The 11,048-nt window shown below is 59.2% G+C and overlaps 3 protein-coding genes across 4 annotated transcripts in view; 2 read left to right on the top strand and 1 right to left on the bottom strand.

Annotated features, from left to right (window-relative positions):
* Window positions 1-1,193, top strand: part of FOXP3 (forkhead box P3) — an 11,012-nt gene extending 9,819 nt beyond the window's left edge. The window contains exons 12-14 of the mRNA XM_027841228.1: window positions 529-630; window positions 744-865; window positions 995-1,193. Of these exons, the coding sequence (XP_027697029.1) occupies window positions 529-630; window positions 744-865; window positions 995-1,073 (303 nt within the window). The 3' untranslated portion in view covers window positions 1,074-1,193. The remainder of the gene's footprint in view (window positions 1-528; window positions 631-743; window positions 866-994) is intronic.
* On the bottom strand, window positions 1,095-6,387 carry CCDC22 (coiled-coil domain containing 22). Of its 2 annotated transcripts, none has more exons than XM_027841226.1 (16): window positions 6,247-6,387; window positions 5,873-6,050; window positions 5,590-5,722; window positions 5,401-5,501; window positions 5,241-5,307; window positions 4,929-5,086; window positions 4,507-4,704; window positions 4,196-4,402; window positions 3,976-4,095; window positions 3,782-3,898; window positions 3,566-3,667; window positions 3,344-3,451; window positions 3,154-3,249; window positions 2,430-2,489; window positions 2,271-2,345; window positions 1,095-1,399 (listed from the first exon to the last, which is right to left on the bottom strand). In XM_027841226.1, the coding sequence occupies exons 1-16, from the start codon at window positions 6,294-6,296 to the stop codon at window positions 1,286-1,288; spliced, it is 1,884 nt and encodes a 627-aa protein (XP_027697027.1). In that variant the 5' UTR covers window positions 6,297-6,387; the 3' UTR covers window positions 1,095-1,285. The 2 variants fall into 2 exon arrangements, with proteins under 2 accessions (XP_027697027.1, XP_027697028.1); XM_027841227.1 differs by having other exon boundaries at window positions 5,401-5,498.
* A 452-nt stretch (window positions 6,388-6,839) lies between these two features.
* CACNA1F (calcium voltage-gated channel subunit alpha1 F) overlaps window positions 6,840-11,048 on the top strand; it is a 24,662-nt gene continuing 20,453 nt past the window's right edge. The window contains exons 1-10 of the mRNA XM_027841187.1: window positions 6,840-6,875; window positions 7,091-7,316; window positions 7,511-7,616; window positions 8,074-8,213; window positions 8,470-8,612; window positions 9,100-9,252; window positions 9,596-9,795; window positions 9,987-10,090; window positions 10,177-10,391; window positions 10,777-10,856. Of these exons, the coding sequence (XP_027696988.1) occupies window positions 6,851-6,875; window positions 7,091-7,316; window positions 7,511-7,616; window positions 8,074-8,213; window positions 8,470-8,612; window positions 9,100-9,252; window positions 9,596-9,795; window positions 9,987-10,090; window positions 10,177-10,391; window positions 10,777-10,856 (1,392 nt within the window). The 5' untranslated portion in view covers window positions 6,840-6,850. The remainder of the gene's footprint in view (window positions 6,876-7,090; window positions 7,317-7,510; window positions 7,617-8,073; window positions 8,214-8,469; window positions 8,613-9,099; window positions 9,253-9,595; window positions 9,796-9,986; window positions 10,091-10,176; window positions 10,392-10,776; window positions 10,857-11,048) is intronic.

Raw genomic sequence — 11,048 nt, 5'->3', positions numbered from 1 at the left:
AGGACGTTTCTTTCTCCTCAACTTCCTCCAGACTTAGCTTCAAAAGCAGCCACGCCAAATTCTGGCCAGCTACCTCCACTCAAGTTACCCAGCCTCTAAGGGCCAACTTACCCAGCCCTACTTTTCCCTTGCCCCTAACCTTTGACCTTGACCTGACAGGGCCCACTACTCCATCTCTAATTCCCAGCCCATTTCTAATCTTAACTCCTAACACAGGACCTCTGCGGAGGCCAGACTGCAGCCTGCCCCTAGGCCCAATTCTCTTTCTCTGCTGGACTTGGTGGGTTTGAAAATCTGGGGCTGAGCCATGGCTTTGCTGGTGGGGCATCTTTGGCCAAGTCCTGTTCCTGTCTGTGGGCCACAGCCTCCCCTTCTGTAAAATAAGAGACTCTTCCTTTGGATTCCATTCCTTTCTGACTCTGCCAAGTTCTCTCTTCCCATAAACGCCCTGCCCGAGGGGCTCTAGGGCTAGTGAGGGACCACTCCAAGGAGGGAGGGCCATCTCCCTACAGCCTCCCTTGCCCACAGGCCATACTGGAAGCCCCTGAGAAACAGCGAACACTCAATGAGATCTACCACTGGTTCACCCACACGTTTGCCTTCTTCCGGACCCACCCAGCCACCTGGAAGGTGAGCCCCTGTCTATGCTCCCACGGGTGCACATGTGTGTGTTTGGGTGTCTGGCCTTTGAGTGAGCCCAAAGAGCCTGGTCTTGGAGGTTCAGGTGCTCTCACTTTCCACAGAATGCCATTCGCCACAACTTGAGTCTGCATAAATGCTTCGTGCGGGTGGAGAATGAGAAAGGGGCAGTGTGGACTGTGGACGAGTTTGAATTCCGAAAGAAGAGAAGTCCAAGGCCCAGCAGGTACCCAGACAGCCTTAGCTTGAGCCCCGACTTTGTGAGGAGCCCCTGGCCCCACTAACTCACTCTGATAAGGGATGGGGAGGAGGGCCATCCTGGGTGGGGAGTGACCCTCCTGCACTGTCCCCCCAGAGACCAAGACCTGAAACGCCTGCTGTCCTGCACCCCACTGGCTGTGACGGAGGCCTGGCTCCCTCTGCCTCCCAGTTGACCAGCCACACCCGAGCCTGGCTGCTGAAGGAACCATTTTTATTGGTTGTGTCCGCCCCCCCCCCCCCATGAAGGAGGGCCTTGGTCTCCTTCCACCAATAAAGGCCCTGTGGCTGAACCACACATTGGTAGAGGTGTGCCTGAGGGAAAGGCCTAGCAGGGCCTCTGCCCAAAGGGAGAAGGCACTGGGTGAGTCCGCCCGCTGCAGCCGCCTCACGCTTCGTGGACTCGGCCCAGCAGGCCCGCGTTCTCTTGGCGGACCGCCTTGTAATCCTCCAGGATCTGGTCCAGATTGCTCAGCGTCTTCTTGCCAGTCTCAGTCTCAATCTGGTGCAGAGAGTGAGGGTTAGGGAGGCTGGCCCCAGCTGCACTGACAAGTGTGTGCCACCCGGTACCAAGAGTCAGGCTGACCAAGGCACCTGATGCCCCAATGCGTGTGTGTGTATGTGTATTGTGTGTGATGTGTGTGCATGCGTGTGTATGTGTGTGTATTGTGTGTGAATGTGTGTGTCTGTGTATTATGTATGTATGTGTATCTGTGTATTGTGTGTGAATGTGTGTCTGTGTATTATGCGTGCATGTATATGCATGTGTATTATGTGTGTGCATGTGTATGTATATGCATGTGCATATGTGTATTATGCATGTATCGTGTCTGTATGTGTATTGTGTATGAATGTGTGCCTGTGTATTATGCATGTATGTATGTGTATTGTGTGTATATGTGTATTATGTGTGTGCATGTCTGTGTCTGTGTATTATGTATGTATGCGTATGTATGTGTATTATGTGTGTGAATGTGTGTCTGTGTGATATGTATGTATGTGTATTGTGTATATGTAAGTGTATGTGCATATGTGTATTATGTGTGTATGTGCGTGCGTGTGTGTATGGTGAGGCATTCAGTGTACCCCTCCTAGATGCTTTCTACTAGGTCCTGAGGGGCTTCCCAGACTGCCCCCCCCCCCCAAGTGATACTGCAGAGATCAAAGACCAAAGGGGAAGCTGGGGCGGGGCGGGGGGGAAGCCGTCCCCTAGGGCCTATCCTGGATGCCAGCACTCAGGGAGCAGATCTCATCTAGGCTCCTTGACAACGGTCTCAGTGGTCAAAGGAAAAGTAAGGCCAAGATGGTGGTCATGGCCCCGGGGGAGCTTCCAGCAGCCCCCAGGGTCCTGCCCACCCTCCCTGGCTCCTCACTTGCTCTTCCAGGTCTCGGACCTCCCGCAAGATAGTGCCAGTGTCTTCTATGGTCTGGATAAGCTGGCTGCAGTTCTGGGAGAGATATGGGGAGGGCGAAGGTCAGGGGGAGGATCCCCAGCAGCAGGGGCTGGCCCTGGGGAACCCCACCCAACTCACTTCATGCAGGGCTGCCAGATACTTATAGGCCTTCCTCACCGAATCATCCTTCTTGGCATCCTGCAGGGGCACATGAGAAAAATGGGCCAAGCAGCCAAAGAGACCTGGCAGGGAGTCCAGAGGCTGCCAAGGCTACTCCAGCCCAAACCTGACCCCCCCCATACACACCCCCCCCCCCCCCCCCACCCCCTTCCAGACAAGCTTGCTATTGTGCCCGATGAGACCGACGGGGTCTGTCCTGCCCAGCAGCCCACTGGCCCTCCCTCCCAGCTCAGGTCCTTCTAATCCGTCAGCAAGTAAGAAGAAGCCTCCTAGCGGTGCCATCCAAGCAGCTCAAGGGAGGGAAGGGATTTGAACCCAGGCCTTGCCCACTCGAGTCCTCCGCTCTGGCCAGTGTGAAAGCACGCTGTCTCTTCGTCCAAGTCTGGGAGAAAAATGCTCAACAGCCCAGGGGGACCTTGTAATAGCCATTAAGGCTCCTAGCACCCAGCAGGTCTGGACAGTCCCTCAGATCAGCATCTCTCTACTTGGCCACAAAGCCGGTAAACACTGCTCAAGTCTGAGCTTACCACACACTGACTTCGAAACTGTGCCAACCCCAGGAAGGAGGCAAGGAGCTCAGACTGGCAGGGGGATTCCGGCCCAGCTGAGGAAGCAGCCGCCCCTCCCCCCCCACAGGCCTTAAACAGGCCCAGGCCTCCTCCTTGGCACCCAACACACCTACCTTGAAGACCAGTTCATCTGTGACAGCAAAGGTCCGGTCCAGCTTGCCAGATAGAGCATTGATCTCTTTCTGAAGCAGTTTGGTATCAGAAAGGATCTATGAGAGCCAGTAAGAAAGAGAGGTAGACGGTGGGTGAACACGGGCTGGCCAGGCCAAAAGGGTGGAAGGCAGGGGCCCCAGGCGGCCTCACCTTAGTGATCTCCTCCTTCTGCTTCCGGATGCTGCCCACAATCTCCAGGATACGATGGGTGTAGGCAGAGCGGGCCATGTCTCCAGGCAGGGTCTCCAGCTCGGCTACCTGGGGAAGGGCCCAGGGCCATTTTTCTCTCAGTCCTGAGGGCCTGCCCCTGCCCCTGAGCCAGGTCTCAGGCCCTCCTCCCTCCCAGGAAACCAACTGGCCAGTGTCACTCACCAGCTGCTTATATAAACCTTCCTTGCGTCGGGCCTCTCCAGCCGCTACCCGGACACACTCCTGCAGAGCCTGGAGCTCAGCTGCCCGATGTAATGATTCTAACTAGATAGGAAGAAGAAGGGGCCCTCAGTTTCCCCAAGTGTCAATGTGGTGGGGGGGGGGGCAGGGGGGCTGTCAAAAGCCCAGGGTTGGTATCAGAGCAGCAGGTGGGGTCACCTCTCGCTGGTCCCGACGCTTCTTCAGAGCCCGATATTCAGCCAGGAGTGGCACCCGATGCCTCTCCCACTGGCCAGTGAGGTGGATGACACGCTGGGCACTGGCCTCTACCACCACCTGGGAGACGAAGAAACAGTCACCAGGGGCAGGGCTAAGTCTGCCACTGGGAGGCCCTCGGGACCGGCCACACTCACCTGCAGCTTGGCCAGGTTGCTGGGGGCATCTGGCAGCAAGTCCACGGCCCGGCGCTTCAGCCTCCTGGCCTGTTCCCGCTCTGTGGTGCTCAGCCAGTCTTGGTGGGCCTCTGCTTCGATCTGTACCCCAGCTCACAGTCAGTGGGTCGGAAGGAATACCCTCCTCCTCCTCCAACGCCCCCAGGTCTGTGCCGTCCCCTCCCCAGCTGCGCGCCCTGACCTGGCCTGTACTAAGCGTCAGCCTCTTCATGGTGGCCCCGGCCTCCTTGATGCTGTGGCCCACAAGCTCCAAGCGGCCCTGGAGAGAGGCCAGCTCGGCCTCCTGCCCGGCCTGCACCTCCTGCTCCAAGTGGGTGGGGGACAGTGGGGACAGTGGTGAGGGATGTTCTGCAGGTGCCAAAGGTGGGGCGTGAGCCATTTTCTCTTCCTGGGGGGGGGGGGGGCAGGGAAAAACAAAAAGGGAGATGGCTTTACAGACTCCCCATCCAATGACCTGGGCCCTCAATCCCTCATCTGTCCCCTGGCCACTACCTGAGCAAAAGTGAATTTCTCAGCATGAGTGAATCTGGAACCCTTCCCTCGAGGCTCTCCAGAACCAGGCACCCAGGTGCAGAGGAGCTCACTCAGCTCTCGGCCTGGTCCACGAGCCCCTGAGGTACTGGATGTGGCCTGCCCCCAGTTCTGCCTCAGTTGCTCCACCAGCCGTGGGGCCAGATGCCTCCTGCCAGCCTACGGAGAAAGAAGGGACATCTATCCTTGCTTCTCCATCCACAATGGAGCCTTCTCAGGGCCTGGCCTGGGCACTCTGAGGCTCCCCCAAACAGAGAGCATTTGGACAAGTGAAGGGTAGGAAGAGTGAGAAGGAAGAGAGAAGAAGACAGAAGAGAGGAGGGGAGAAACAGAGACAAAGCATACGGGGGGGGGGGGGCGGGTGGCAAGGTCCCTGACCTAACCTTGTCTGTGTCTCCAGGGGCATCTCCTTCAGGCAGCTCCTGGAGCTGGGCTGCATGCTCCTCCAGAAATGAAGCTGCCCGGATGGCCTGACAGGGGATCTGGGCAGGAACTGGGGGCACCAGGGGTCCTCCCTGGAACTCCTGCACCTCGGAGGCACCTGATCACAGGGAGGGAGATGTGGTCTCAGGTTAGCTGTGTTCGCGTGGAGTACACGTGGACTCCTGTAGCTAAGAGCATTTTGGTACAGAATGGCAGGGCCTACCTGACCAAGATCTTTGCATGGCTAACCAAAGTCTTGGGCCCCCTCTTACCTTCCGGGGTGTTGGCCTTAGGGAACATGAAGGGCTGAACGTGGAAAGGCTTCAGAAGGACACAGTCCTGGGCAGGAGAAAGACAGGGAGAGAGCAAGAGCCACGCTGGGCAGCAGCAGGGCCAGGGCAGAAAAGAGGGCATTGTGGGGGCCAATCATACCTGGTACTTTGGGGGCTTCAGGGCTGTGGGCAGCCATGGCTCCGTCAGAAGTTCCCTGACTCGGGCGCCAATGGCCCGCAGCAGGATAGCCGACTCACCTACTGAGCAGGGGAGGAAGGCTGGATTTAGCTCTCAAGCCAGCCGGGCAGCCACTCCGCCCTCGCCGAGCCTCTGTGGGACCCCGGTTACCTGAGGGCTGAGCGCTCTCCTGGGCAGGATCGGGGGGCAGGCGCTCTGCAAGGAAAAGCAGCAGCTGCCTCAGGTCTGGCTCGCTTGGGTACAGAAAACTCTGGTAACCGAGCTCCCGCGGATAGCCTAGATCCTGGCCACATGTGACCAGGGAGGGCAAAGGGACAGAGAGAGGCGAGATGCCACCCGTTTCCTCCGGGCCCCAGGCCTGGCAGTCCCTCCATTTCCTTCCCCTCCCCCTCCTTTCCACAGGCTTCAATCCAACACGGGCCCCAGGCCTCACCGAGCAGGCTTGAGCCAGACTCATGCCAAGCCGAAAGCGGGCAGACATTCCAGGAGGCAGGTGGGCGCTAAGGCTGGAGCTCAGGGAGGGCCGAAGTACTTGCAGACAGCCCACCACGGCTGCTACGGCCAGCTCTGCAGTGAAGGCCCGGAGAGACTGGACATCTTCGGGGATGGCCCTGTCAGGGATGGAGGAGTGCGTGGGACGCCGGGCCCGGGGGGGGGGGGGGGGAGGCCTGACTGGGGGGAGGGGGTCCCGAGGGCCCAGGACCCAGGACCCTTGTCCGAGTCCTGGCGCTGCCTATTAGGCACGCCTAGCTTCCTCAGTTTCCCCACGGATCCCAGACGACTCCCCAGCGCGGCCCGGTTCCTTACGAGCCCGCGTGGCGCAGCGAATGAATCAGAATCCGGTCCGCCTCCTCCATGCCGCCCTCCAGCACGCGCTCCACAGCTCGGTGGTAGCCTCTTTGCCGGGCTCGGACGCCTGGGTTCCGCCTGGGAGCCGAAGGACGAAGAGCCAAGTCACCTGGCTCGAGCGCGCAGCGCCCTCTGGAACTTGTAGTTTCTTTCTTCTCCCCGCCTTGCGCTGCGAGCAGGGAGGGGCAGGCGCACGGCTCTCTGGGACTCGTAGTCCTCAGGCCTCCCAGGTCTCGGGCATGCGCGCCAGCGTTCTCGGCCTTCGAATCACAGGACTGCCCCCGGCTGCGGGGAGCGAACTGGTGAAGGGGGGCAGGGGCTGGTGGTGCCAGCGGACCCCCGCCGCGATCACCCCTGCGAGGACACGAAGGGCCCAGACACGCGAATCCCTGCGGGGAGGCCATCACAGCGCTGTTATATATGACCTTTGGCCACTCCCACCTCTTGATTCCCCCCGCCCCCCCCCCCCAAGGCCCCCAGGGAGGACCATCTGGCTACCCCTCCCTTCTCCCCCATAAGGCTGGCTGGCCTTAATCCTGGCATCCCAGCGAGAGGGAAGAGGATGGAGAGAGCCGAAAGCGGGTTAGGTGAGCCTGGCGATGCCGACGTCTATGCCCCCCAAGCCTCCCCTCAGCTTCAGGCCCAGGGTCCCCAGATCTCCTGACCCAGAGACCCCCAGAATCTTGACAGGACGCAGCCCAGATTTGCACCAGGATTCCATTGGTTTAGCCAGATTGGGGGTCACCTGGTCTTACAAGGCCCTCTGAGACATAGCCTCTTCCCTTCTTCTCTCCCTCTCCAGACATAGTTCAAGGGCTCACGGGGCCAGGCCCCGAGTGGGGTCTGGCTCCTGGGCCCCCTCCAGGGGGAGAAGGCCAGGCCGGGATGCCAGCAGGGCGAAGGAAGGCTCCTCCCAGCAAACATAAGGGCCCAGGGCCTGGGGGGATCCAGCGATCCCCCAGGGCCCTCTTCTGCCTAAGCCTTACCAACCCAGTGAGGAGATTCTGCATCGCCGTCGTGGAATGGAAGTATCCTGTCTGGCATTGCCCCCACCCCAATCCTCCCAGACTGAAGATATGGGCAGTGGGCAGTGCCAAACCCCAGGGCAGGATCTGGGCAACTCCACCCTTCCTCACTTGGGGGCCCCAGGCTGGGAAGGAAAGAGATGGGGAGCCAAACCCACCCCCACCCCCACCAGCTTCCTTGACCTCACCTGCTTCAGGCCATTTGACATCCTCATCCTTATGACCATCTTTGCCAACTGTGTGGCCCTTGGGGTCTATGTCCCCTTCCCAGAGGATGACTCCAATGCAGACAACCACAATCTGGTAAGAACTGCCTTACACCACCAGAGACCCATTAAGCCTCCAAGTCCTTGGACTGCCTTCAGACAGAAACTTCCCAGGACCCTTAAAAGATTTCCCGGAGACACCCCACCAGGGCTCTGCCTACCTCCCCAGAGCACAAGGAATAGCCAGAGATCCCCATTTCTGACCCTAACCCACTCCTGCCCCCAGGTAGTCCTGTTACCTGAATGGGCCCTGAGCTCTCCTAATTTAGCCTCAACCCCCTTGCAGGCTCTTCAGCGCTCTCCTGGAGCAGAGCCCTCCCGGGCCCACAGGCTTCCCCTTGACCCCTCCAGATGCCCCTCAGCACCCCCTAGACTGCCTCAGAGCCTCCATAGGCACTTCTCGGGTGGCCATACATCCATTAGACACCAATGGGTCTGACTTGTTCCGGCCCCCCTCCCCCACCACAGCCACACTCTTCCCCTCCTCACCCCAGGAGCAGGTGGAGTATGTGTTCCTGGTGATCTTCACTGTGGAGACCGCGCTAAAGATCGTGGCCTATGGCCTTGTGCTGCACCCCAGTGCCTACATTCGCAATGGCTGGAACCTGCTGGACTTCGTCATTGTGGTTGTAGGGTGTGCAGCGGCCCTCTGCCCCAATGCTCATCTCTCCTCTGGATCCACTCATCACTTCCTTGGCCCCTCCCCCTGCTCCCACCAAGGTCCCCCCCCCCTTCCCGTGGCTCTGCCCACCTCCCCAGGCCCCGGGCCCCAGAGCACAAGGAATAGCCAGAGATCCCCATTTCTGACCCTAACCCACTCCTGCCCCCAGGTAGTCTTGTTACCTGAATGGGCCCTGAGCTCTCCTAATTTAGCCTCAACCCCCTTGCAGGCTCTTCAGCGTTCTCCTGGAGCAAGGCCCTCCCCGTCCAGGGGATGTTTCCCATGCAGCAGGGAAGCCCGGAGGCTTTGATGTGAAGGCCCTGAGGGCATTCAGAGTCCTTCGGCCCCTCCGTCTGGTATCTGGGGTACCCAGTGAGTCCCAGCTGCACAAGGGAAAAAAGAACTAGAAAGTAGGGAGGTAAGGGAGATGGGATTAGTATGGACAGGATTGCCAGCTGTCTCAGTGTCGGCTGAGAGGGTCCTCAGCTAGAGGGCGAAGTGTGCAGACAGCGCTGGAGGGGGTCTCTGGAGACCTTCTTCACTTTGGAGAACAAAGGGAGTTTGCAATGATCAATAAGGTTTCACTGGGAGTATGGCCTCCAGTCTTCCCAGGACAGAGAGCCTTAGCTCCCCAGACAGGGGGTGAGGCTGGGCAGGAAGCAGGCAGCCCCTGGGAGGGGGCGGCCTCCCAGGAGGGATGGGGGGGGCAGTGGGGAGACCCCCCCCAGAAGGGGATGGGGCTGGGCAGGAAGCAGGCAGCCCCTGGGGGGGGCCTCCCAGGAGGGATGAGGGGCAGTGGGGAGCCCCCCCCCAGGAAGCCCACCCAAGGCCCAAGGACCTAACCTCCCCCACCCCCCAGGCCTGCACATAGTGCTCAACTCCATTCTGAAGGCCCTGGTCCCACTGCTGCACATTGCGCTCCTGGTACTCTTTGTCATCATGATCTATGCAGTGATAGGCCTTGAACTCTTCCTGGGCCGCATGCATAAGACCTGTTTCATCCGGGGCTCAGGTAACTACAGGGTGGCAGAGCTTTCTCAGCCTGAGCCCACTCTCTTCTCCCCTCTCCACTGGCCTTGGAGTCAGGAAGAATCAAGTTTAAATCCAGCCTCAAATACGTATTAGCTGTGTGGCCCTGGGCACGTCACTTAAATCTCTGTTTGCCTCAGTTTCCTCAACTGTGCAATGGGGATGGTATAATAGTATATAGCAATAGACAATAAATAGGGTTGTTATGAGGACTAAATGAGATAATACTTGTCCAAGGTAGATAGCATGGTACCTGGCACATAGTAGGCACTCTGTCCATGCTTAGTCCTTTCCTCCCCTCTCTTCTCCTTTCCTCTTGTGCACAGACCTGGAGGCTGAGGAGGATCCGGCCCCGTGTGCCATGCCTGGCTCCTCTGGCCGACAGTGTCTTGCCAACCACACCGAGTGCCGGGGCCGCTGGGCAGGTCCCAATGGTGGCATCACCAACTTTGACAACTTCTTCTTTGCCATGCTGACTGTCTTCCAGTGTGTCACCATGGAGGGCTGGACCGATGTGCTGTACTGGGTATGTCTCCTAGCCGGTGGGGAGGACAGCGCCGGGCCCGGCCCTGATCTGCCTGGAGTTTGGTCGCTGGGGCCCCTCCAGCTCCAAGGCTCCCCCAGGGCGAGGCAGATTGAGCTCACCTGACTGTTTGTCCTCATCCTCTCTCCCCCCTCCCCCTTCTCTCTCCCCTTCCCCTCCCCCTTCTCCTCCAGATGCAGGATGCCATGGGGTATGAGCTTCCCTGGCTCTACTTTGTCAGCTTGGTCATATTCGGCTCCTTCTTCGTGCTCAACCTTGTCCTGGGTGTCCTGAGTGGGTGAGCCCTGGGGATGGTCAGAGGCCTTCAGCCAGTCATCCCTGGGCACCCCTCCACCCATCCCAGCTCTCTCTGGATGTTCTCAGGGAATTCTCCAAGGAACGAGAGAAGGCCAAGGCCCGGGGAGACTTTCAGAAACTTCGGGAGAAGCAGCAGATGGAGGAGGACCTTCGAGGCTACCTGGAGTGGCTCACCCAGGCTGAAGAACTGGGCTTCAGGGACCGGGAGAAGGCAGAAGCCGAGGGGGAGACAGAGGCAGAGGCTGAGGAGGACGGAGTGGCCGCTGGAAGGCTGCAGCAACGTACAGGGGGAGGGGACTCCCAAAGCACAGTCCCTCAAACCCCGCTAGGCCACTTGGGACCAGGTACAGACTGAGACTGTGGAAGTGTAATTGGAGATCAAATGTAGCATTTCTAAGCGGGAGGAACCTTAGAGACTGCGTTACTCCAATCCCTCCATTGCATAGGTGGGGAGATAGATGAGGATAGGGGGAGGGGGAGGGGGTGGAGTCTGAGACCTAGAGAGCCCAGGCAGAGGCTGCAGATATAGCAACCCAAGCCCTCTGCCTTCCAGCCCTGCTTACCTTGACAAGGACCATTTGCTCACAGCCACCAAAGGAAGAAGTGGGGTGGGGGCAGCAGGAGTCCGGCCACCCCTTCCACGTGCCTCTTCCCTCCCCACAGGAGTGACCCTGTCTGAGATGATTCACAAGAAACAAAATCGACTCCGGTGGTTCAGTCACTCGACTAGCAGCCATGGTATGGGTGTATGGGCCTATGAGCGGCGTGGGCCTATGGGCAGCATGGACCTATGGGCAGCATGGGCCTATGGGTGGTGTGGGCCTATAGGTGGTATGGGCCAATGGGCATATGGGCGTATAGACCTATGGGTGATATGGGCCTATGGGCAGGTCCTATGGGCGGCATGGGCCTATGGGCAGCATGGGCCTATGGGTGGC

This window comes from Vombatus ursinus, unplaced genomic scaffold, assembly GCF_900497805.2.
Source record: "Vombatus ursinus unplaced genomic scaffold, bare-nosed wombat genome assembly UNPS02014853.1, whole genome shotgun sequence".
NCBI lineage: Eukaryota > Metazoa > Chordata > Mammalia > Diprotodontia > Vombatidae > Vombatus > Vombatus ursinus.
Note: the sequence above shows the minus strand (reverse complement) of the source record. Positions and strands in the feature narration are given on the sequence as shown.